The following is a 26,077-nucleotide window of genomic DNA, read 5'->3' on the forward strand; positions in this document are numbered from 1 at the left end:
CGAATAATATGAATGATAGTTTCTCCGAGGATCTATGAAAATCATTAATATAAATAATGAATAACAATGGGCCTAATAAACTCCCTTGTGGAACACCACATGCAATTGTTTTACTTTGAGAGTCAAAGCCGTTGACATGTACAAATTGGGATCTTTCTGATAGGTAACTCGTGAACCACTCCAAAGCCTTTCCACGTATTCCATAATGAGACAGTTTGGCGAGAAGTATTCCGTGGTTAATCGTGTCAAAGGCCTTGGAGAAGTCCAAGAAGATACCTATTGTGTGTGAAAGTGTGTCGAGTGCGTGTGTGACTTTGTCGATGAGGGCAAGTAGTGCGTGTGTTGTGCTGTGATTTTCCCTGAATCCAAATTGAAAGTTTGAAAATATGTCGCAGGTTTTAAGAAAACGTACTGTCCTGATGTAGACTATTCTTTCAAGAATCTTAGAAATAGAAGATAATAAAGATATGGGTCTATAGTTATTGACATCATCCTTCTCCCCTTTCTTATAAATAGGAATTACTTTCGCAATTTTCATGCTATTTGGCACATGGCCAGTTGCAAGCGATGAGTTGATAATATGTACTAAAGGATCCACTATTTGAGGAATTATGTTTTTTATCAAATGGTTGTCAATTCCGTCATGGCCAGGACTTTTACCTTCTTTCAAATTGGCAACAATCTTTATTATTTCTTCTTTATATGTTGGGTCAAAAAATATAGTTTTAGAGTTAGGTGTATCTAAAAAATCACTAAAAGATTTACTAGAAAGAGGAATATTTTGAGAAAGATTTTTTCCAATTGAAGAAAAGAAGTCATTAAAAATTTCAGCCATGCCAGCGGGAGTGTTGCTGGAGGCATTGCCCCACCGAACTTCAGAAATATTAGATGAATTGTTAGGTGTATTCATAGCATTCTTTAATGTTTTCCATGTGTTTTTAATGTCATTTTTATATTTGCTTATCTGATTAACATAAAAAAGTTTCTTCTGCGTACGCAATAATTTGGTGAGTGTGTTTTTGTATGAAACATATTTTTTCTTATTTTTTTCAGTGGGATTACATCTATATTTATAAAACAAATTATTTTTCCTATTTATAGATCGTAATATAGACTGGGTTATCCACGGGAGTCTTGGAATTTGCTTATATCTATTTTTTATGTTACGCAGGGGAATATGGTTATCGATTTCGGAGGTAAGAGTAGATATGAAATAATCATAAGACAAATTGACATCGATAGTGTTGTATACAGAAGACCAATCGAGTTCTTTTAAACTGTTTTGGAGACTTGTAAGATTATCTGCAGTAATCTTACGACGCTTATAATAATTATTTTGTTTATTCAGTTTAATTGGAACCTGAGCAAATATAGGAAAATGGTCAGTGATGTCTGAGAGGACGATACCAGACTCAGGAAGTGGAAGAACATTACAAAAAATGTTGTCTATGAGGGTAGCCGATTGGCTGGTGACACGGGTAGGCTTGGAAATTAATGGTAAAAACGAAGCAGACATTAATGTTTCTATAAATTCTTTTGAAATGTTTTGGGAGTTACATTTCATGAGATCGATATTAAAATCGCCCATCAGAAATGTATCTTTAATAGATATCATGGGATTTTGTACTAAATCCTGCAAAACTGTCAAAAAATCATTCAAATTTGACCGAGGGGGCCTGTAAATTACACCAATCATAATGTTTTTTCCATGTGGATTTATCAATTCAATAAAAAGGGATTCGAGAACATCGCTCATAACACTAATCTCCTCATGTATAATATATTTAAATTTTTTCGAGATGTACAAACCAACTCCTCCACCAACTCTCTCATTTCTATTTCTAAATACAAATTCGAATCCGGGTAAAGAAAATAAATGACTGATATTAGAGTTCAACCATGTTTCTGTTAGCCCTATGATGGAGCAAGATTTATGATCTGGGTTTTCTAAGAGTAAGCGCAACTTATCAAAATTTTTATTGATACTGCGTATGTTAAAGTGAGCTAACAAAAATGTTTCATCAACTGTATTCGTGATCCGATTTTTATACTGATTTTCGGTCAAATAAACACACGATGGACTCTGGACTGGATCATTTGAGTCAAATCTATATTCAAATTCTTGTGCTGAGGTATTGTATTTATCGGATATGTAATCTTCATATAAACTGGAGATTATATTTGCATGATCAGATTCAGAGTGCCTTACTGTGTTATAGAATTCATCATTATTCAAAGAATTAAAAGCAAAGTTTATTGTGTCAGCCATGGGTTAGAATATAAAACATTCGGGAATTAATAACTGGCCTCCCGCCTGGTCCTAACTCAGCAGCTACGTGGGGGTATGCAGACCTGAAAGAAGAAAGGAAACCGAAATGCGTACAGAGAAACATGAAACACAGACAAAACAAGGAAACGAACATGAACACAGATGACACAGAATAAACATCGTTGCGGATGGTACACAAGGCCATGGGCTCGTATACAATACCTAACATGAACTTATTTAACAAACAAAGACTAGGCAGAGTAGGCAAAGTACTAGGCAGCGTCCACGAGCATATTAAACTTCTCGACCACTTAATGACAAAATAAGGAACCAGTTATTGTTGTGGGTTTTTTTGGTAGTCGGATCGCCTATCCAAAATAACTAATTCTTATACCATTGGGATTTGTAATCAGTACGAACAATTATATCAAAGTAATGCAAAAACACATACACACAAAAATGCAATTCCATTGTTGTTAAAATTTTCATCAAACTGATATGCAAATACAGTGTACAAACAAAATTGCCCAAAATACGAGTACACAATGTGTAAATACATAAAATAATAGATAGCCCAATCTGTCTCACTGAGTGAGTACCCTAGATAAAAGAGCGAGGGAGGGAGGGAGAGAGAGAGAGAGAAAGAAAAAAGTGAGTGAGAGGGGGAATGAAAAGAGAATCTAGACTACAAATCTTGACGAACTGAACAAAACGGCTATGCAATTAACTTATAACATTCGTGGGTATACATGTGTCTACAGGTGTGTGTGTGTGCATAAGAAGGCAAAAGCAAAGCCGAGAATAGATGAAAAAATAAAGGCGTGTTGTCACCTGGGAAAAATGTTTGCACAATTACTACGTCATTACACTCTTGCATAAAAATAACGTTCTGACAACAGAACGCCTCCCAATCTCCAGTTATTTTAAATATGTTATGGCTTTGAATTTTAAATAACTAATACATTAAGACGAGACGAGCATGCATGTACGAAAAGGAGCGTTTCTTGAGTACGCGGGTGCGGTATGAATAGTGGACTATTGAGGGCGTGTCTGGTATAATACTGTTGTGTATTGGCGCGCTAGGCGCCATGTGGGATCGTTTAAGTTGCCAGTTGTTATGATATTGTGGAGAGGTACAGATTCAAACATGCAATTACGCTGTTAAAGTCATCGACGAAATAAAAGAGATGTAGAATCCAATGATATGCAGTTGAAGTGTTTATTTCTGAGTCCCGAAACTCAGACAGCAAAATAGCCAAAGTGCAACATTGGAGTTGCTAGAGTTACAAGTACACAATTTGTATCTCCAATGCCGGTACCACAGATAAATCACATGTTTTAAAGAGCAGATGAAATGCTAACTCATCTGGCTGAAGCCTGGAGTAGAAGTGTCTCGATTATACTTTCAGAAACTATCTCTAAACCTTGGGGGAAATCTCATCCTGAAAAGCACATGGTCCATACACAATATGATTGGTCAATTCAGTGTAGGCATGGAAACGTAGGGTGTGGTCTTACTCATTTTGGGGCCTGAAACAAAGGAACAGTGTTGAGGGTAATGGGAGATGGGTTTGTGGCAGGAAGGGAACTGGACAAGGGGTGATAACTTTCTGACCACGATGGGAGTGGATACTTTGATGTGGGGTTGTTAGGAGGAAACTAACCTTGGTGGTCTGACATAAAGACTCCTATTGACATGAGGGGTGATGGACAGGTGTTGGAGTCACTGTGCTATAGCAAGGGGTTATTGAACTATAAGGGAAAGGACTAAAGCACGAATGGAAACTATATTACATAGTTAGGTAATGGAGAATTGCCTTAACTCTATGTTACATCCCCTTTCTCTAAAGAATGCTGGGGGGGGGGGTTGTCAAAATACTATGCAACATCCATTTTCTCTAAAGGATGATATATATAGATTCATAACAAAGAATGCAATTATAGAGTATGAAATATCATTCAAATACAAATAATATGGTTAGTGAAACTCTGTATCATTGTTCCAATCCACTCTCACACAAAACACTCTCTTTCTTAGATTTTGTTTGGGTCTTCCAAGGTAAAAGTAAAGTAAAGTCTTTCATTACAAATGAAGAAAAGGTGTTAAACTGAGTTAAGTGCACATAATATTATGCTTCATCACACATGTCAGAATGAAGGATCACTGACTGTACCACATTACAAAAAGAACATATGTACCATGATTGTTTCTTAAGACAACGAAATCGTAACATGTGAAACCTCTTAAATTTTAATACAATATATAACACAAATACTAACTGAATGATAGTGTTTCGATGTAGAAAAACCCTTTTTGTTTCTGTAGAGTAGATCAACGTTTAATCATTAGATCATTGTAATGATTGTCGCACTAACTCAAATTCATATAATGAAATGTTGTGAACCAGTAAAATTAGTGCTTATTTACGTTTATCTACAAAAAAATACTGTAAAATATTGAAAAGTACTTTGTGCAGACTTATGCATTGATGCACAGAATTATACAAGTGCAAGTTGTGCAGACTTATACACAAATGTATTTAAATAATAGAAGAGTAAATGGTGCAGGCTTATGCACACTCTCCAAAAAAAACACATCAAATTAAAGGAAGTCACTCTCTTCATAAGGATATAGCAATTCAAAAGAAAGTCATTCCATCCAACATAAAACAAACTAAGAGTTACTTGTGATATGCACAAAACCTATAGAATCAATGCAATAGTTGTATCAACCAAATCGTATCTAAATTATCAACAAAGAAAGTTTACAAATCAAATCCACACAGAGAATATCAAACAGATTTGATCAGTTTATTGGTAAAATCAGTCTCCGCATGTGCCACAAGAAGTTACATTGATACTAATTTTCCACGCATCATTAAAAAAATGGAAAGGAAACAGGAGCGCTCTAAGGATTGAAGGCTATCTATGTTGCGGCCCAAGGCAATTATCTCTTCAAATGAAGGGTAAACATAGAATATGAGCTAATATGATGACTTTCAAACCTTTCCTGTTTAAAGGTAAATCTTTCCGAATGAATAAAATAATAAAATGTAATGAACGTGAACTCACGCTTTCAAGTGAGTTAAACATAAGACGAGTATTTCAAACTCGTAAAGTATCCATCAAAAGGATGGCATAGATAAATCGTTCATAGACAAGTAATTCCAAACTTGTACATTAAAAAGACATAACAAATACGTGACACACTGTGTATCACACCGAATCCATTTAAAGGTCCTCTAGACTTAATAGAGGCACAAAATAACACTATGCGAAGTCGCACGTATACATAATTTCTATTTACAAAGTCACACATACAATTGTCTCATGAATTTCTTTGGTGTCCCAGTTACTGGAATACTCTTGTCTGCCAAGATACTTTGGACCAAGTCATGCATGTCTGGGTATAACCCTATGTTCCACCAAAAACGTATGTCTTGAGGGTCAATATCAGTAACATTCCTAACAAATGAGGTCAGAACTTGTAACTGTCCAGCCTTGAATCGCCCTCTGTGTAATGACATTTCATTGTCTGTGGGGGCACTCATGAGCAAATCAAATTGCCTCTCTAGGTCAGGCTGTTGTAGGGGGGTGGGGGCGGCTATGCCATCGTTTGAGGGTAGGGAGTCAACATAATCTCTGTCATTGAATGGGTCAGTGGTTTGCAGGCACATAATTTGGTCAGCAGTACACTCTGGTCTGATTTCGTCATGCTCATCCATGAACTGTACTGACGGCCTGTCAGATTTTTGACCAGTCTCGTTTTGTGCTGCTTTGCCTAGTCTTTCTTTCAGTCGCTGTATGTGCGTGATCGGTTTTCTTTCATCAGACGCTTTCATGAAACAGGGTTTCAGCCTGTTAAAATTGAAAACATCTCGCAGGATTTCTCCCTTGAGAGTTGCCAGAATGTAGTGGGTCCTATCCAAAATCTCATGAATAACCAGGGGTCCAACCCATTCAGCTGCTATTTTTCGAGAATTAGCAGTGAGGGAAGAGGATGTAGGCTTGTACAAATAGACTAATTGACCTACTGAGTAGATCGGTGATTTGTTCAATCTATTGGCAATCTCTACATTCTGCTTGTTCTGTTGTTTTCTTTGCAGTGAAAGCATGGTCTGAGAGATGTGGTCAAATTTCTTCTTGAGATGGGCCACATATTGATCGTATGTCTGAGAAAGTCCAGTCATGGGGTTGAAGGTCAAGTTGGTTAGATTTGGAGCGTCTCGGCCAAAAACAAGTTCATAGGGGGAATGGTCACCTAAATGTGGAGAGGAAAAGGAGTTGTAGGCATAGCATGTGGTCGAGATGTATCTTACCCAGTCATTTCCAAATTGGTTAAGGTTGATTTTGAGAAAGTCAGAGAGAGTTCTGATATGTCGTTCTACTTGTAGGCTACCGTGATTGGCAACACTAATTACTTTCTTGTCAATGTTCAGTGCGTCACACAGTAAGGTCAGTAATTTGCCGGTCAGTGAGGCAGCAGCGTCGGTCACGATACATGATGGTGGTCCAAAAATACATATCACTTTTTGGATCAGTGCTTTGCATATTGTTTCTGCGTCTAGCGTCTTTAAAGGTGCACAAACAACAAATCGAGTGATTTCATCACAAATCACCATCAAGTGTCTGAATCCTGTCTGTGAACTTGGCATTGTCTTGAAGTCTAGACTAATACGTTGGAATGGTCTGTAAGAGTCGGGTATTCGCGTGTGAAAGGGTCTGTCCTTGTCTGGTTTGCCCTTGAATTGCTGGCAGCGCAAGCAAGCTTTGACATAGTTGTTAATTCTGTCAAACATGTTGGGCATATAGTAGTTGCGTCTAATTGTCAAGTAAGTCCGATGGGTCCCTTGGTGATTGCTAAGGAGGTTATCATGGTGTTGGGAAATGATTGTGTCAGTCAAAGATTCTGGGATAGCTAGTTGTAGTCTGAAGTCATCGTCCTTTGTGAAGAAAAGTCTGAACAGTAGGCCGTCACACAAAATGTACTCTTCAGCCTTTAATTTCACTGTTTTGGCTGCTCTTTTGTCACTAGGTAGAATGTCATGTGACAAATAGTCATAAACAGGCTTGAAGAAAGGCGAGGTTTGCTGTTCAGTCATTAGTTGTCGCATGTCAATGGGAAGGTTGTAGTCTCTGATTATTTTCCGTTTGATCAAGTCAGTAAACTTGTCTAGCTCATGTTGTTTTGGGATGTGTCCAGCTACAATGTTGTTTACCTTAGTGGTCAGTGGCTTAGGCGGGGTGTAGAGGTCAGGCGGTACTTCTCGGTATTGGTCGTTAGAGTTGTGCCTGTGTTGGTGTTGGTGGTCGTTATGTCTGTCAACTAATCTCGGTTCGTGAAGTTGAGGAGTAACAGGTGTATGTCGAGGAGGAGGTCGCGTGGAAGGGGCATGGTTGTCATGGGAACGTGTGTGGGAATGTGTAGTGACTGGAGTTGGGGCTGGGGGTGTGTCATGTTTTGGTTCTTGTCTCTGGTTGGTTGGTCGTGCATGTGTGTCATTTTAAGTTAGGTTTAGGGGGTGGACGTGGGGGAGGAGCTGTAGTAGTGGGAGATGCTTGAGGTGTTGGGTCACTGGCACGTGGAGGAAAAATGTCTGGGATTGCAACTCCCATCTGTTTTGCATATGCACGTGTCATGGGTCGTTCAACTGGCTGGACGGGGTGAAGAGTAAAGTCACTCTCGCTAAACAAACTAAAAGAAAGGGGAATTACCTGATCTATTTCCGGGTGCTGTTCACTTGGAACACGGGAAAGAAAATCTGCTAAAACTAACTCTGTTCCCTTTTTGTACCCAATTTTGAATGCATATTCCGATAATTTGAGTAGCAATTTCTGGAGTCTAGTTGTACTAGGTTCTTCTTTGGATTTCAAAATTTGCACAATAGCACTGTGATCAACGAAGGCATCAAATTCACATCCCTTTAACACATGTTTGAAAGCAGTAATGTTGATCAGAAGGCCAAACAATTCCAATTCAGTGACGCTGTATCTCCTACATGCATCAGGGAGAACTTTCGAGTAGTATCCTAGTAGTCGTTCTTGTCCGTGTATTATTTGAGTAAGGTATGAACTAGTACCAGTCCTTGAGGTGTCACTGTATAGTCTGAAGCGTCCATTTCGTTGGGGCATATGTAGGACAGGGGGGTTGGTCATTAGCTCTTTAATTTTGTTGAAGGCTTTGTCATGTTCGTCAGTCCATTTGAATTTTGTTTTCTTCCTGGTCAGTTGGTGTAGAGGTTTGAGTATTGTCTGTATGTTGGGAAAAAATCCCGCAACATAGTTTACTGCACCTATTAGTCGTCTTACTTGTCGGGGGGTCTTGGGTCTTGTCATGTTATGTATTGAGGCGCACCTATTATTCAGTGGTTGATAGCATGTCTCACCATCCTTGTTAATGGTTAACCTATGTCCCATGTAGTCGACGTCATCCCTAAAGAGTTTGCACTTTTTCGGGCTGATTTTCAGTCCGTTGTCAGAAAGTGCCTTTAAGACCTGTGTCAGGTGTTGTTTATGAGTCGTCTTGTCGGGGCTAAACAAGATAATGTCGTCATGGTGGGCAATACAAAAGTCATGAGAGTAGGGAATTGTACCTAAAATGTCGTCAATCTTGGCTTGGAAGAGTCCGGGGGAGACGTTAAGTCCTTGTGCTAGGCGTTTGTAGTAGTAGTGTTTACCTCCATGGTATGAGGCAATTCCAGTGTATTTTTGCGCAGATTTTGAGAGGGGTATGCAGTGAAAGGCGGATTTGAGGTCAATGACACTCATTACTTTAGTCTCTGCTTGTCCGATTCGTTTAAGGGTCTCTGTCAGTAGGGGAAAAGGGTGGTTTATTCGTCTGATTTTTGAGTTCAGATATCGAAAGTCAGTCACAACACGTTTTTCCGATTTGTCCTTTTTAGCTACTAGTAGTACTGGTGATGTGTATGATTGTGGTCCGATTTCTAGTATTCCTAGCTTCACAAGTTTAGTAAGTTCCTTTTCAATCTGTCGTTTGTCGGGTTCTGTGGCAAAGTAGGGGCGTATGAAAAATGGTGTGTCGTCAGTCAGTTCAATGTCGACTTCAAAGTCGGGGCAGCTGGAAAGTTCGCCGTACAAGGAAAATGCAGGCCTATTGTCTCTTAGTAATTGTCTCAATTGGTCCTTCTCAGTAGGGGACAGTATGCTGTTGTTTAAGTCAATATGTTCCTTAATTATCTGGTCTTCAGTCATGCTTGCAATTGGGTCGCAGGGGTCAAGGTGGGGGTATCTCTTGAGGTTGTCTTGTCTAGTCTGGTATCCATGGTTACCGTCTGGGCGTGGGGTAGAGAGTTGGGTGCTGTAAATATTGTCCGTGTGCTGGTCAATTAAGGTCACGTTCACCTTGTCAGTGGGAAGGGGCTCAGACACAGTTATGGGGCATGCCATGTCGAGGTATGCAATTGGTCTGCCTCTTGCAAATTGGAGGGGTCGGTCAGAAGTATTAGTCACTAGTATTTGAGTCCTGCCCTTCAACAATGTTACAACCATGGTAGAGGGGCAATGTCTACCAAGATAGTCGTTTGCAGTCAGTATGACGTCAGTGTTACGGAATTGTGGCGGTGCCTGTCCCTGTAAGGTCATGAGTGTTGAGTCCTTAGGGTTGATAGTCACATTGTTTGTCGGGGAGAAAGGTATTCGTTTCTGTTTGATCTTGAACCTATTGTTCCTGAATGTCAAAGTCCCGTCTAAGTCCGATAGTGTATTCGTCCCTAAAATCAGGTCAACACCAACAAGATTCTCTACAATGAGGGCAGAAATTTCAAATTTGTGTCCCTGAATAGTGACTCTGAATGTAATCGCCGACTGCGATTGAAGGAACTGCCCGTTCCCTAATCGAAACCGTGTAGGGGCTACTTTTTGTCTTTTCAGGTTGGAGAGATGCGGGGTAGATTTCACGTATCTGTCAGAAATGAGAGTCTTCGTCGCGCCACTGTCAAACAAAATGAAAATGTTCCTACCAGTGTCAAGTCGTCCCTTCACAAAATTTCTGTCACTTAGTTGTATGTCAACATCGTCATTTCCTAAGTATGTCGATTTCGAGTCATTACTGGGCCTGTTAGCATGGGAGGAGAAGTTCTGAGCGCTGAAAGTTTCCTCCCTTACTGAAAACCCTGAGTTTGTGGTCCGGTATAGTATTGTCCCGCATGTAAGTTTTGTTGTTGTTGTTGGTTAAGGTGGGGTGGTGGTGGGGTGGGGTAATGGTAATCATGTCCTGGTGGGCCGTATTGGCGTGATTGGGGATGGTACTGTCTACTGGCATATTCTAAGTCCCGAAGTCGTTTCGTACATTGCCGCCACATGTGACCGGCAATGCCACAGTGGTAGCATTTTGGACGGGGTTGTCGGTCACGTCCGCGGCTGTTACTCCGGTCAGTGCGGTAGGTTCTATCGTGTCTGTGAGTGTCACGTCCACGACTTGTGTCACGGGGTCTGTCACGACTAGTGCTACGGGTACGACTAGTGCTGCGGTGGGGGGGGGGGGGGGGTTGGGGGACGGGAATGTCGGCTATATCTATTGTCAGGGTTCACTTTGTCGTCATGTCTTGTCAATTTTAATGAGGATATTAGTCTGTCTAAGTCACCTTGAGTCGCAAATGTGACTTCTTTATGTGTAGTCTGGGTCGTGTCCCTACGCAAGTCCAGAAATAGCTGCGCTTTTGCAGCTATTTGGTCCGAAGTCTGAGTCGTGGTCGGTGCCGACATGAGGACGGCGGCACGGCAGTCGGGGGTCAGTGAGTTAAGTAGTCTATCCCTAATTTGAGTCTCCCCATAGTCAATATGGGTTGCGGTCTGTCGGAGTCTTTGCAGGAAAGTTTCTGCACTTTCCCCGTCGGTCATTGTCATCGTATTGAAGTCGGTCACCCTAGCATATGACGACTTAGCAGGACTAAATCGACGTCTGAAACTGGTCTTTAGGTCATCGTATGTCTTTGGGATAATACTGTCGATCCATAGTCGCGCCTGTCCGGCTAACGTCCGTTTAAATGTTGTAAGTATGGTCGGTAAATTGTCATTTTTGGACTGGTCAATATCATGTGCGTCTAAGTAGTCTTCGAATGACAGCATGTGCGCTGTGCACTCGTCACAGTCAAGTCGGTCACCGGTAAATTTGGACGGTAGGAAGTCAGTTTGTCTAAGTGTGGTCGTGGTGGTGGTAGTCATTGTGGTAATGAGTCAAGTAATAGGGTAGTTCAAAAGGGTATGATTGAAACAAGTTATATAGTATGAGAAGTACAAAGAGATATCTAACAAAGTAAAGGGTTTGAACAAAACAAAAAGGTGCAAAGTAATATGAACAAGTATAAAAATGTGTATAATGTTAATTCAAACACACAAAATAGACGACAGGCCAGAAATTGTTTAAAAAAAAATTATATATTAAACCCAAAGTCCACTTTTTCACACACTTTCTACTCACACTCTCATATGGAACAATAAAGAAAGTTTCACTTACCGACCAGGAGTCAGGGATGGGGCGGATGGGGCAATCCAAAAACAAAGCAATGTAAATTCTAAATCACCAAATGATTAAAAGCCAAAAATATTAAAACCAATTCTGTTCGTGTTTATAAAGTGTGGTAGTATTTTTTTTTTTGCCAGTTGGTTGTCCAATATCCAGTCCAGTGTGTGTGTGATTCAAGTTCAGGTTGAGCGTCTTTTGTCTTTGTCTTTGGAAGTGTTGTTCCGTTGTTGTCACTCGTCCTCGTCGTCATCGGCGTTGTCGTCCAGGGGTCGTCCTCGTTGCCATCGGCGTTGTCATGGGGCTGTAGCTGTAGTTGTGGTGTAAGTGCCTCCGACTCGGCGTTTTGTGTAGTCTTTAGCGTTGGTCACGGCGTCTCACGATGCAGTCCGATGTCCATGCCGTCATCATCATTAAGCTAGGCATCACCTTAGCAAAGGTTGTGCGGCAATCGGGATATACTCTTACATGAAGTTCGTTGAGTTCAAGATAAACTCGCCTCCTCTCGATGCTCTCCACCACAATATATATTTTCCACGGTTGCAGAGTTGAAATGTTACATCAAGTAACATAAAGGCAATAACACATAACTGGTCGATGATAACAAAAAAGTCATAAAAGGTCCTCCACTCCAGGTTGTGCTAAATTGTCCAGTACATCCAAGATGTATAGATCAACGATGAAGAAAAAAACGGGTTCTCCACCATGTTGTGTATTGGCGCGCTAGGCGCCATGTGGGATCGTTTAAGTTGCCAGTTGTTATAATATTGTGGAGAGGTACAGATTCAAACATGCAATTACGCTGTTAAAGTCATCGACGAAATAAAAGATATGTGGAATCCAATGATATGCAGTTGAAGTGTTTATTTCTGAGTCCCGAAACTCAGACAGCAAAATAGCCAAAGTGCAACATTGGAGTTGCTAGAGTTACAAGTACACAATTTGTATCTCCAATGCCGGTACCACAGATAAATCACATGTTTTAAAGAGCAGATGAAATGCTAACTCATCTGGCTGAAGCCTGGAGTAGAAGTGTCTCGATTATACTTTCAGAAACTATCTCTAAAACTTGGGGGAAATCTCATCCTGAAAAGCACATGGTCCATACACAATATGATTGGTCAATTCAGTGTAGGCATGGAAACGTAGGGTGTGGTCTTACTCATTTTGGGGCCTGAAACAAAGGAACAGTGTTGAGGGTAATGGGAGATGGGTTTGTGGCAGGAAGGGAACTGGACAAGGGGTGATAACTTTCTGACCACGATGGGAGTGGATACTTCGATGTGGGGTTGTTAGGAGGAAACTAACCTTGGTGGTCTGACATAAAGACTTCTATTGACATGAGGGGTGATGGACAGGTGTTGGGGTTACTGTGCTATAGCAAGGGGTTATTGAACTATAAGGGAAAGGACTAAAGCACGAATGGAAACTATATTACATAGTTAGGTAATGGAGAATTGCCTAACTCTATGTTACAATACAACACAGGGCGTCTTTCAACTAAAGGGTTTAAATACGGAGGGGCTAAATCGTTCAAGATTTTAAAAATTGTAACACAATACTGGTATTTTAATCTCCGATCTACAGACTGCCATTTCAATGAGTTTAGTAAAACAGCTTTTGGAGTAGTATAATCGGTCTTCAAAATTGGTCTTGCGTATTTGTTTTGAAGCCTTTGTAACTTTGATATATTACCTTTCGTGTAATTCCCCTATACCACTGAACAGTAATCTATGCGAGATAAGATCAGGGAATAATATAACTGTATCAACATGTATTTCGGTAAGAATTTTCGAATCCTCCTTATGTAGCTCGAGAAATTTTGCTTATGATTTGGGAAATATGTCGTGACCAGTTAAGATTTTCGTCAAAATATACACCTACGTATTTTATTCTTTGATCAGTACAGAAAAGCGAAACTGCTTAGATATGGGGACGGGAGTCTTAGCAGTACGGGGACTGTCACAGCTGATTGCTTCCGCGTATTCTCGGTCTTCCCATCGTGTAGCGAAAACTCCCTACCGATGATAAAGCTACGCACCGTTTTCTCCTTCCTTTCTCATATCCCATATATATGTATATGTAGGCCCTATATATATATATATATATATATATATATATATAAAACCTGCCACTCCCGACCCAGCTCACCGCCCTGGGCGGGGGCTACCAGCGGCAGGGGATGGGCTGGGCTCGCGCCCGGTCTGTGAAGACGCGAGGGGATTTGGTTAGTGCACTCACCTGCCACATCATCATCAATTAACCAGCCTTTTTCAAGAGCTTTTAAGGCGTTGGGATATGCTTGCTGGCAAGCATATCCCAACGCCTTAAAAGCCCTTGAAAAAGGCTGGTGACACAGTCGAAAGCTTCGGAAATAAAGGCCATAGTGAACACTACTGCAACGTCTGCGAGTCATTCCTCCGCCACACACACACACACACACACACACACACACACACACACACACACACACACACACATATATATATATATATATATATATATATATATATATATATATATATAAGTTAAAGAATTAGTAGAAGAAGAACACCGTAAAAAATAAATCATAGATCTTGAAGATCTTGCCCATGATCAGACGTGTTTTCATGTCTGTTTCAGAAACGGGTTTGATTAAGATCTTTTGTCACACCATGGGCACTGATGAAGAGTGTGACCTTGCCTTTCAGTATTTGAGAGCTATGCTCCGTTTTTAAGATCTTCAAGATCTATGATTTATTTGTTACGGCGTTCTTCTTCTACTAATTCTTTTCCTTATTATCATCAAGATGCCGAGCAGACCAATCTTCTATGTATATATATATATATATATATATATATATATATATATATATGGCTAACTATTCGAAACATAGGATACCTTCATTAGTGCGATATTCTCTCCTGACTGCCTTGCCATCATATCCTAATGCCTTGGTCAGGTATTTGTAGATAAAAAAAAAGGATATCCAAGGAGAACCAGGGAGGTTGATGAACGCAGCGCAGCCATGTGGTCAGAACTGAGGTCAGTGTGAATGTGTGTGTGTGTGTGTGTGTGTGTGTGTGTGTGTGTGTGTGTGTGTGTTGCGTGTTGTATACTCACCACGAGTGCACTTAACAGTGCACTTCGCAATTACTTTCACCAGGTAGTTCAAACGATGAAACTTCATGACGTATGATTACCACTATCGTCATGATAATTCATTATAGAATGGCATTCATACGAATGTATAAAATATTAGCCATATATATGGCTAACTATTCGAAACATAGGATACCTTCATTAGTGCGATATTCTCTCCTGACTGCCTTGCCATCATATCCTAATGCCTTGGTCAGGTACTTGTAGATAAAAAAAAAAGGATATCCAAGGAGAACCAGGGAGGTTGATGAACGCAGCGCAGCCATGTGGTCAGAACTAAGCTCAGTGTGAATGTGCGTGTGTGTGTGTGTGTGTTTGTGTGTTGCGTGTTGTATACTCACCACGAGTGCACTAAAAACTAATGTACACTTCGCAATTACTTTCACCAGGTAGTTCAAACGATGAAACTTCATGACGTATGATTACCACTATCGTCATGATAATTCATCATAGAATGGCATTCATACGAATGTATAAAATCTAAAGTTGGGAATGTGGTTGTATTTGTATTAGCAACATACATTGCAAATATTTGATAACGAGAACGAAAGCAATATCATTCCTACACGCATTCCCAATTATGTAACATAATGTGATATAATTTATTATGTTTTTCATAATCCTTATACATGTATTAATTTAAGATTTAAATGTTAAGCGCTTAGAAACTACTGTAATACGCGCTATATAAATGTACATTATTATTATTTTTATTATTCCTCTCTTTGATGAATTACTTGAGTGTTTGTGTAAGTATAATTTCATGTGTTCTTCGATTTTAGTGTTTGTTTATTTTTTCCCAAGTCTCCAGCTATCCTATAAGATGTTCTTGATATGCTATTTACCATGCTGTCTAGCGATAGACCCATCATAATTCCAACTTGCCACAATCATTAGAAAATGGTACACAAACTGATACGGTGATGTAAAAGATTATCACAATGGTGTCGACAATGATGATAGTTATCGCTTCACGATTTTATATATCACCCATCTTCAGTGTCATTGTTGATTTTGATTAGAATTTCTTTGTTTCCTTTTTCCAACAGGGAGATAAAAGTTCCCTTTGTTTGCAATGATTGATTAAAAAATGGTTTTACCCCCCCCCCCCCCCACTTGTCATAAAACTCTCAGGATTATTATAGTGTTGATTGCCGGAGCTTCAAGCGATGGGGGATCTCCATTAAACGAGGCCCAGGAATTGAGGAACAGAGGTATCACCATACTTTCCATTGGACTAGGATCAGGCGTAGACGTAGCAGAGTTGGAGGGCATCGCGTCATCTCCCGATCAACACGTCTTCTATTTAAGCCAGTTGGGAGATGTATCGAGCTTTGCTGACGTGCTCAGATCAGGTATTGCACCTTCATATGGCCATAATGGTGGAGATTTGTAGTTTATTAAAATGTTGTGCTCAACCTCAGAAAAAAAAGTATTTTCTTCTATGGCAAAAAAAAAAGAGAAGTTTATCTGCCCTTCTCTTACCGAGCAAAACCTTATGAGCGAAAATTAGTTCAGAATCGCGTCATGACAATATTTACAGCAGGGGCAAATTATAGATGTTGGGTTTTTTACAATGTCGGATCTATTCATATCGAGTCTACACTGTACTTTATTACTTTTTTTAAAGCAATGTTTGAAAAGTGTCTGGTCGGTGTGGTTTGAGAGCTGCATGAAGTCTGCCTTATCTTGGGACGCCCCTGACTAACCAACGATGTAACCTCGGCCACACGTTGAAAATTACTCCAAATTAAACATGCTCCTTTTTTTTCTCTCTCTCTTTCTATTTCTGTATTTTTTTTTGTTATTACCCCACTCTTATAAATCATCCCAATTGTTTGTAAATATTGTGAATTTTATTTGATTCAATAAAACATACAAAATATAAAAAAGTTAAGAAAAATTACGAAAGGCCTGTATCTTTATCACCACCATCAAAGCCAAGGACAAATCTTTTTATGTTTAAAATCAATCACAATCATGTGGAAACGATAATGGTAAAAGGGTTTAGTTAGCATCTTTCTCTTCTTCTGTCATTTTTTTTTCATGCAGGGAAGTGGGAAAATTCTCTCTCACCTCCTTGGCTTTAATATAAAAGATTCGACATTCGCCGTGGTTCTTTGATTTCTTATAGATATGCCTGGTTTGTTTCTGGGCTTGTTTTTGTTTTTGTTTTTGTTTTTGTTTTTGTTTTTGTTTTTGTTTTTGTTTTCGGGGGGGGGGGGAGGGGAGGGGTGGTTGAGGTGGAGAAGGCGAAGTGTTGCAACTCCCTTTCAGTGTATTTTATCATGTTTGTGTCACTTACATCCATTATGGAGCGAATCCTGTAATTTTCCTACTTTTGTTTCTATTTTCATGTTATAGGCTACGTAGAGGTTCACAATAAGTCTAAACGTTCCGCATAATTTGCTTTCCAACCATATTTCAAGAAAATCCCGTTAAAACGAGGGTGACAGGACCACCTATTTTACCAAATTGTAAACGAAGTAAAAAGGAGACCAGTAAGATAATGGAAATTCGGAACCTCCGAATTCACTCCGTTGAAAGTTGTACCCCGTTGTAGGCGAGCTCGTTATAACGGGATTTACTGTACAATTCGATGTACACAAACGCTATGCTTAGAACATCATGAAGTGAATATAATTTTCAGTGACTATACCTGAATTGTTTGAAATACAGTCGCCTCCTTTTTACTCCCATCAGATGTGAGAGATGATGACTACTGGCAAGTTAATGATGATGCTTGCCCCTCGACATGTGGCCCAAATTCGATGTGCGCTTGTGCAACCAGAAGCGGAATCCTACAGTGTGTGTGCAATGCGGGATTCTACAATACAATTATTGGCTGTACTGGTACTATTCAATAACTCCTATTTCCTTCCAAGTAGTCTCTGTAACTTTTTATTTACATAAAAGACATTACATGTATATATATATATATATATATATATATATATATATACATGTATTCATAATATATACAGCTGTGAAGCCAGAGTTAAATGGTAATTGGGTTCTATAATGTACAGCAGAAGTTTCAGTATGTAGAACACGCTCTTATATTTGGACACACACACATACACCATATATACTAGGTGTTACCAAAAAATCCCACTATTGATCCCTATTAGTTCAAACACTATACATCAGATAACGCTCTCATTGATATGATTAATAGCTGAATAGTGTACAATTTATTTGGAAGTGATTTGAGCATGAGAGCAAGAATCAGTTTCGTTAAATTCATGATTAATTTTAAAGTTAAGTTCCAGAGTTTGGTCAAATTTGAACCCTGTGTACAAAAATTGAACTTTACACAAGAACCAATTATATATATATATATATATATATATATATATATATATATATAATTATATATATAGATATAAGATGAAAAACAAAAATTTTCGAGCGATTCGCTCTTTCTCAATTGTCCACACTTGAGAAAGAGCGAATCGCTCGAAAATTTGTGTGCAGAAATAAACTGTTGGTGAATACAGCATGAACTTTGTTCCAGTTTTGTTTTTTATCTTATCATCACGCCAACACGTGGACAACCTACTCTCTCTCTCTCTCTCTCTGTCTGTCTGTCTGTCTCTCTCTCTCTCTCTCTCTATATATATATATTATGCGTATCATTCCTAATATGATATTTTGAATATGATATTTTCCATTTACTGGTTCTGCAACCTGCGCTAATGAATAAGATTCCCATTTTCGGTGTTTATGATTAGAGTTTAGTGATAGTGAGTTACATTCTAGTGTCCACCACATTATGATATTAGTAAAAACGATGATTTTGAAATATGCTGTAACCTCTTCTTCAATTTCCTTTATTTTTTATTTGAGACGCTGACCAGTGCTTATCAGGGCAATGCCTAAATAATGGAATATACACTGATAAGATTCTCACGTGACTGCCCAAAATATTTAACTGGGGATAAGTGTGAAATAGGTATCTTCTACAAGTTTGTTCATGAAATACATTTCTTTCCGTCTATATCATACATCTTTGTATCTATGAGATAGCGCTTTCCGATATAGATGTGCCATGTCCGCAAGGCTGTTCTTATGTTTATGATTAATGTCTGTTTGCAAAATAACTATATAAAACGTTTTGAACGGTTTTAAATGAAATTTGCAGGAAAACTGATTATGCCACAAGGAAAAATTAATCAAATTTCGACAGTGATCCGGATCACCACCTGGATGTAGGACTAAATAATACAGGGGGGTAATCACAATATGGGTGGACACGAGCTGCTTGATAGAGGCATGTACTGTCCAAGTGTTTTTCTGGCTGATAATAGGCAAGGTTTTAGAAAATGTTGTCTTAAACTTTGAATGTCATTGCAACGAAGAGTAAATATCCTTTTCAGAATTGAAAACGTCATTCATATGAGTTAGGCAGTAAATTTGGTTTGCATTAGGATCGACGACTTCTCACTATGTTTTTTTTTTATGGGGGGGGGGGGGTTCTCTTGTTTTAACTTCTTCTAATGGCAGACTTTTTAGTCCAGGCCATCGTAGCAATTATGTCACAGTTTATAATTTTTGATCTTTCACGAAAAATCACAATTGGACATCGGAAAATCGAAGTTCAATGCATCATCCTGTGACAATAGTCTGATACAAACTCGTTACTCCAAACTCTCACTGCAGAAATTGACGAATGTGCCTCGAACCCGTGTCTGAATGGTGGTACCTGTAATGACCTGATAAACGGATTTTCATGCAACTGTTCAGCAGGGAGGACAGGGGAGTACTGTGGAATAGGTAATGTGAATTAATGTCTTCATCGGTTTCGAGTACCGTTATCTGTGTTACGTTGTTCTATCTATGCTTTATTGCGGTGACGAGATTCCTAACTTCGTTCATACAATATCACGCACCAACGAATTTTATTCTAATGTATGCATGAATACCGACGACTATATTACCGGTATGGTATTACCGGATTAATGGATTAATAATTGCTATGTGGTAAAGCAAACATGAAAACGCCAGAACTTTTTGTGTAAAAATCAGTTGAACAGTTTGAGGTGAAGACATCGCCTTTTCTAATATTTGAGTCAGTCGTTACGACCAATATTCCAATCCGGTGAAAACATTTGAACTCCAAATTCCATGACTTTGTGAATAAAAAGTCCCAATTTTGATGAAACTTAAATTGTACCCTCCTGGGGGGCATTTCATGAAGCAATTTGTCAGATATTTCGTCTGACAAACTGTTAATTGGCTGAAAGCAAATTTTGTCCGACAAGTTGTCGGACAAAATGCTTCATGAAATGCCCTCCTGTTCTCTTGGTGGTACTAAAACGTATGTAAACATAGCATTACACATAAACAACAAAATCTGTATTTTCTTGATGAACAGCTAAATTGTATTCTTGTATGTGGCAGCTAACGTTATTGCATTTGACTATTTCCATTAACTCCACATTCTATGTTGTAGTACCGATATCATTAAGAATAGATATAAATTCTAAATGGTAAAAGTAAATGTAGCGATGTAAAAACTTGATTATAAGTAGAAAACGACTATTTATTACGTTAACATTTAATCTCGCCTGCAGCCGAGTTTTGTTTCATTTTAGGACATCTCTCATTCTTACCGAACATCAAACGTCATTCATAATGAGTTAAGCATACAGTTTGGTTTGCATCAAGAGCCACGACTACTCACGGTGTTTCATTATGGAAATTCTCTTGTCAGTATACTTGTTTTAACTACACATCAACCAGCGTTCCTGTTATTATACCAAGTAAAAGTCCAGGCCATCGTAGCGTATGTCAGAGTTTATACTTTTTAATCTGAATTTCACGAAACATCACAATTGGACATCAGAAAATCGAAGTTAATTGCATAATCCTGCGACAATAGTCTGTGATATACAAACTTTGTACTCCAAACTCTTACCGCAGAAATTGACGAATGTGCCTCGAACCCGTGTCTGAATGGTGGTACCTGTAATGACCTAATAAACGGATTTTCATGCAACTGCACTGCAGGATGGGTAGGAGCGTACTGTGGAACAGGTAATGTGAATTGATATCTTCATCAAGCATCAGTCAAGTATTTGCCCTCCAAATGTTACCGACTTATCAAGTGAACGTAAAAGCATCTAGTTGTAATCTCAGGAATTCGGCATTTAAAGTATTGTTACCAAAACCAAAGACCAATTTCTGCAAAATTAGTACTGTTTACATAGCAGCTCAATCATTCAATCAATTGCCGGAAGCCACGAGAACGCAAGGTTACCACAATTTCTGAAGGATACTGATTCTGTTTTCTTACTTGATTTATTCTATTTCTGAGTAATAACTTTTGTTTTGAAATCACTTCCTTTCCCATATTTTTTCTTACTGCATTCTACTGTCTGACTGTGTTTGTAAAGAGTGTTGTGTATATATATATTTTTCTCTCATCTTTTTGTTTCGTTATACCAATTATTGTCTATGTACGTTGATTGTACCACATTATGGTTTTTTTTTTGTACAGTGTATTTCATACGGACTTGCTGAAAAACAGCCTAACCCGTGTTTAAATAAAACAAACAAACAAACAAACTAACAAACCGATGATATCTGAATGATTTCTCGCTTTAACAGGCATTTAGAAAATGTGCAGCTTTCAAGCATTGCTGTTAGGTATCAATACTTCATCTTTAGTCCTTCAGCAGGTGAACCCATCAAGCTGCACTATTGTCATGGATAATAGAATTTGAACCTATTTCCTTACCCTTTCTAGTTGACTTTGATATTTTGACTCAAATCAGATGTACGAGACTAAGAAGGAATGATAGAAATCGAACCTAAAAACAGAAAGTTACAGAATACATGTATTATAGTTCACTCTACAATCCTAACCCTCGCACTAACTTAACCATCAACCATAATGGAGGAAGTGTGGATGTTATTACCTCACAAATCTCTCATTGATCTGTGCACATATTTTCAATGAATTTTCTTTCTTTTTTTAAATATGAAATTAGTATCAATTATTATAGTCTTGGAATTACCTTGCAACAATGACCTCGAGGACTGAAGGGTTTGTAGTTGCTATGCGGTAGATCAAACACGTAAATGCTAAAACTTTTTTTTTGTTGTAAAAATCAATTGAATAGTTTGAAACGAATGAAGACATCGCCTTTTCTGATAATATTTGAATCAGTCGTTGCGACCAGTATTCCAATGCGGTGCGAAAAAAATAATAACATTATAATCACGCACGCATGCAGCCAGATTTTGCTTGATTTTAGGATATCTCTAATTCTTTCCAAAAATCAACGCACACATCCCTGTAATCTATGCAAAAAGGAAAAATAACAAAATAAAGGCCGAAGTAGTGTGTCAATAAAAACCACGATTAAATCGATTTTCTTTAAATCGTAATTTCGTGAATATTTACCATTCACTCATCAAAGAGTAACGTTGAATGTAAAAAAGTGTGATTAAACGTAGGAATTGAATACAAATCCATGACGTTGTGTCCGCTTCTCTTCGCAGCAATAGACGAATGTGCCTCGAACCCATGTCTTTAAAATGATGGGACCTGCGTTGACCAAATCAATGGGTTTTCGTGCAACTGTTCAACAAACTGGACGGGAGATAACTGTGGGATAGGTGATCTGAGTGACTTTTGTCATCCAACATTCTTAAGATCTGTACTTGGAAAGCTTACTGTGACTGTTCTTTTACTGTTGAACATCGTAGAATCTGAACCCCCCCCCCCCCCAACCCACCCACTTTGATTGAGCCTTTATAGTTTTCATAGTCGCCAATGAATGTACATCGTGACAGCTGTCAGTTATTACTAATGACCGAGATTTCCTTTTCCCTAAAGATATCTACGGATGTTTCTCCAAGCCATGTTTGAATGCGGGTATCTGTCGGGACCTTCTCGATGGTTTTGAGTGCGAATGTCCCTCGGGATATGAAGGAAAACTGTGTGAAAGAGGTAACTCTTCCTGTGTAAAACGTCTGAAGATTTGTCCATATTCATGAATCAGGAAATGGTTTCAAGCTTAAAAAATGAATTTTATTTTAAGGCACTTTCTCTCTTGCCCCCTCCTTTTTCCATTTCCATTCGTTCTTCCAAGACTATATAGTACTATTCTTAACTTTTTCTGACATTTATTAACATCATTTTTCTTTTGTGCTTTTTTTCATGACCTCATTTTGTATATTCAGATTTTTTTAATGGAATCATGTTGTATCTCCATGCAGCATCATTGATTTTTCTCACAAAGGTGTACTTTTGGTGCGTAAACCAAGTATAGAGCTCCTTGTCAAAATTTTAATACTTTGCTAAATTTGTGTTGGTATTAAAAGTCAATGTGAACTATTTTTCTTTTTCTATTTTTCGGAACATGCTGTTTTACTTGAAACATCCGACATTCATGAATGCGTTACTTTCGTGCATGATTTAAATCTGAATTCCTCCATTTTGACTGATATATCTGTTGAAGTCCACGCATGTCCTTAATGATTAGTGTTACAGGCTTGCTAAACGCGATATAATAAAGAATGCCATTCAAATGAATTTTGTCTTTTCATGTTTTTATTTGTTTAGTGTATGAGTATGTATGAGTGTATTTCGTTGGAGGTTGCATCTTGATTTGTATGCAAACATTCAAAGTATGTTGACTCAAGGAGTCAAAGAGTTGCAATGGATGACAGCATATCACCATACTTTTTGTCTTTTCTTTTTTGCGTGAGTGTATGTGCTCGTATGGCTAATTCACACTTTTCGTGTTTATGACGGCATTCTCAAGATCCTCTTTGTATGCCTACGTAATCATGGGAATAAAGCGATCAATAAGTCATGCAGCGAGAGATTGCAGTGAGAGATCATAACATTAATGAGGCGGGTTTTTTTTTCACGATGATTACAAACCATGCCCTATTTTGTTTTTGCGGGTTTTTTTTTCTAAGAAGAAGACACATCAATTATGCGCATGGAAGTATAGTGAATGGGATCATTGTTGCAGTGGGTAGACAGAAAACACTCTGTTTGTGGGCCGTGATCCATAGTTTTCCTAATATTTATGGCAATAAGCCTTTTTATGCCTCCGCTACGAAGTGTCACCAGAGGCATTATGTTTTCGGTTTGTCCGTCCTTCCGTCCTTCCCTCCGTCCGTCCGTAATCAAGTTTGTGGACAGGGCAACTTAAAAACCGCTTGAGATATCCTAATGAAACTTGGCATGTATATGCTTGAGTGAACGAAATCGTGCCTATCAACTTTTGGGTGCACATGCTTAAGGCAAAACGTCAAAGGTCAAGGTCAAATGCTCAAAATGTCACTGTCTATGCGATACCTGAAGGTATTCTCTTGAAACGTAGTGTAGGACCCATACATGTAATACCAATACAAATGAAGATTCTCTTTAGACAGAGATTTGGGTCATGAGGTCAAAGTTCAAAGGTCAAAGGTCAAGTGAAAATGTTAGAATTTCTCTTTTTCCTCCATGTCTCGGAAATGGTTCGGGATATCTTCATTGAACTTTATATATATGTATGTACTGACTGGCAGTGATTATCTAGGGAATTTTTTGGTCTTGGAGTCAAAGGCCATGGTTAACTCCTCCAAATTTCACTTTTCCTTCATACTAACGCCATGCCTGCAGGATTTTTCTTGAAACTTAGAGATGAGAGATTCTCTGGGAAGTTTTAGCTAAAATGTCAGAGGTCAAAAGGTCAAAAGTCAAGTGAAAGTAATAAATTTAACTTCTTCCATATCTAGGAAGTGGCTCAAGGTTTCTTCATGACACTTAGTACATATCAATGCCTGACAGTGATTCTCTTGGGAATTTTAGGGTCATAGGGTCAAAGGTCAAGGGACAAAGAGGCCAGGTTAAAATGTCAATAATTTACTATTTAATCCTGAAATTACACTTTTTCTCCATACCTTGAAAATTACTCAATGCATATAAAACTTATAAAAGGGCCAAAAGTCAAGTAAAATCCTCAAATCACATGCCCTCTTAGAAAATATAGCCATTCATCCAATTCAACCTCGTTCACGGAAAGTGAACAATCGACACATTTGTGACAAACATGTCATTTTGATATTTTGCCAATTATGTTAGACTCTCATCACACATTGTCAAGATGTACTATATACCTACTAGGAGAATCATGCATAAATGGCGGAGGCATACCAGTCGCCACAGCGACATTTCTATAGTTTGTCTTGATTTTGTTGGGACCAACATCTTAACCAAGCTCTGCTTGAAGATGACGGTCTTTTCTATTTTCATCTCACTAAAACACAATGTAGTCTGCAATTTGCTCATTGATATATATTATATGTTTCAAATCTTGAGGAGATGGTTTTTTATCACTGATGCGTACAATACAGGAGGATGATTATGAATGAAACTGGCAACATCATGGTTTCAATTTGTCATATAATGTTAAATAATTTCAACAGAAAAATATGCAGATTGAATTTAAGGCAGATCGCAGACTGGTTCTGAAATATTTTTTCACGCTCTAGCTATAATACGCGAATAACGTGAGCATGGTTTTGAGACGTGTCTTCCCATCTTAATGAAGTTATCTTTTGTTTTTGCATTGTATGTGGAATTTTCGATGACATTTGCTACTATATATTAACATATTTTAAAGCTAAGTTAATGTTTGCGGAATCAACAGGTAAAGCCGATATGATATGTAGAAAAATTTTCCTTCCATTTTAATCGTTATTTCAGACCTTGATGAATGCATGTCGGAACCCTGTCTCAACGGTGGGAGCTGTGAGAATCTCCACAACAATTTCTCCTGCAACTGTTCTCGGGGCTGGTCCGGAGAACGATGCCAAACAGGTATTTCAGCTTGAATGAAAACACTTATGAAAAAATCCGCAATGAATAAAGAACAAGAATTCGATGATCGCACAGAAAACAAACGATCCTCACTTGTGCTGATTTGTATTTTGACCATCTTTTCATGTACTATAACGCAAACAAAATTAGATTATATTCTGAGTAGCCTTGTTTGAACATTGATGCCTTTAATATCAAATTTTCACACAAATCTGACAAGAATGTGACCTAAGAAGGGATCAACTTTAGATTTGAGGTATTGTATCGATGTCATACGCTTGAACTAATCGTCTACATGTTTCTGTTATCAATAGTCGGCAAGTAAAGATTGCAATTATGCTGTGGATAAAGAAG

General features: G+C 38.5%; 1 protein-coding gene and 1 pseudogene across 3 annotated transcripts in view; one reads left to right on the plus strand and one right to left on the minus strand.

Moving 5' to 3' along the window:
* Positions 1–26,077, plus strand: part of LOC139716297 (adhesion G-protein coupled receptor G7-like) — an 85,187-nt gene that overhangs the window by 35,571 nt on the left and 23,539 nt on the right. For 2 of the 3 annotated variants that reach the window (XM_071627861.1, XM_071627860.1), the window contains 6 exons: positions 16,027–16,247; positions 17,596–17,745; positions 19,555–19,668; positions 20,818–20,931; positions 22,739–22,852; positions 25,610–25,723. In XM_071627861.1, coding sequence (XP_071483962.1) covers positions 16,027–16,247; positions 17,596–17,745; positions 19,555–19,668; positions 20,818–20,931; positions 22,739–22,852; positions 25,610–25,723 — 827 coding nt within the window. The remainder of the gene's footprint in view (positions 1–16,026; positions 16,248–17,595; positions 17,746–19,554; positions 19,669–20,817; positions 20,932–22,738; positions 22,853–25,609; positions 25,724–26,077) is intronic. The other variant, XM_071627862.1, reaches the window with a different exon arrangement.
* Positions 10,390–11,452, minus strand: LOC139716299 (uncharacterized; annotated as a pseudogene).

The sequence above is a fragment of the Diadema antillarum genome, unplaced genomic scaffold (assembly GCF_040938485.1).
Source record: "Diadema antillarum isolate AM-2024a unplaced genomic scaffold, OU_Dant_1.0 scf00000063, whole genome shotgun sequence".
Classification (NCBI taxonomy): Eukaryota; Metazoa; Echinodermata; class Echinoidea; order Diadematoida; family Diadematidae; genus Diadema; species Diadema antillarum.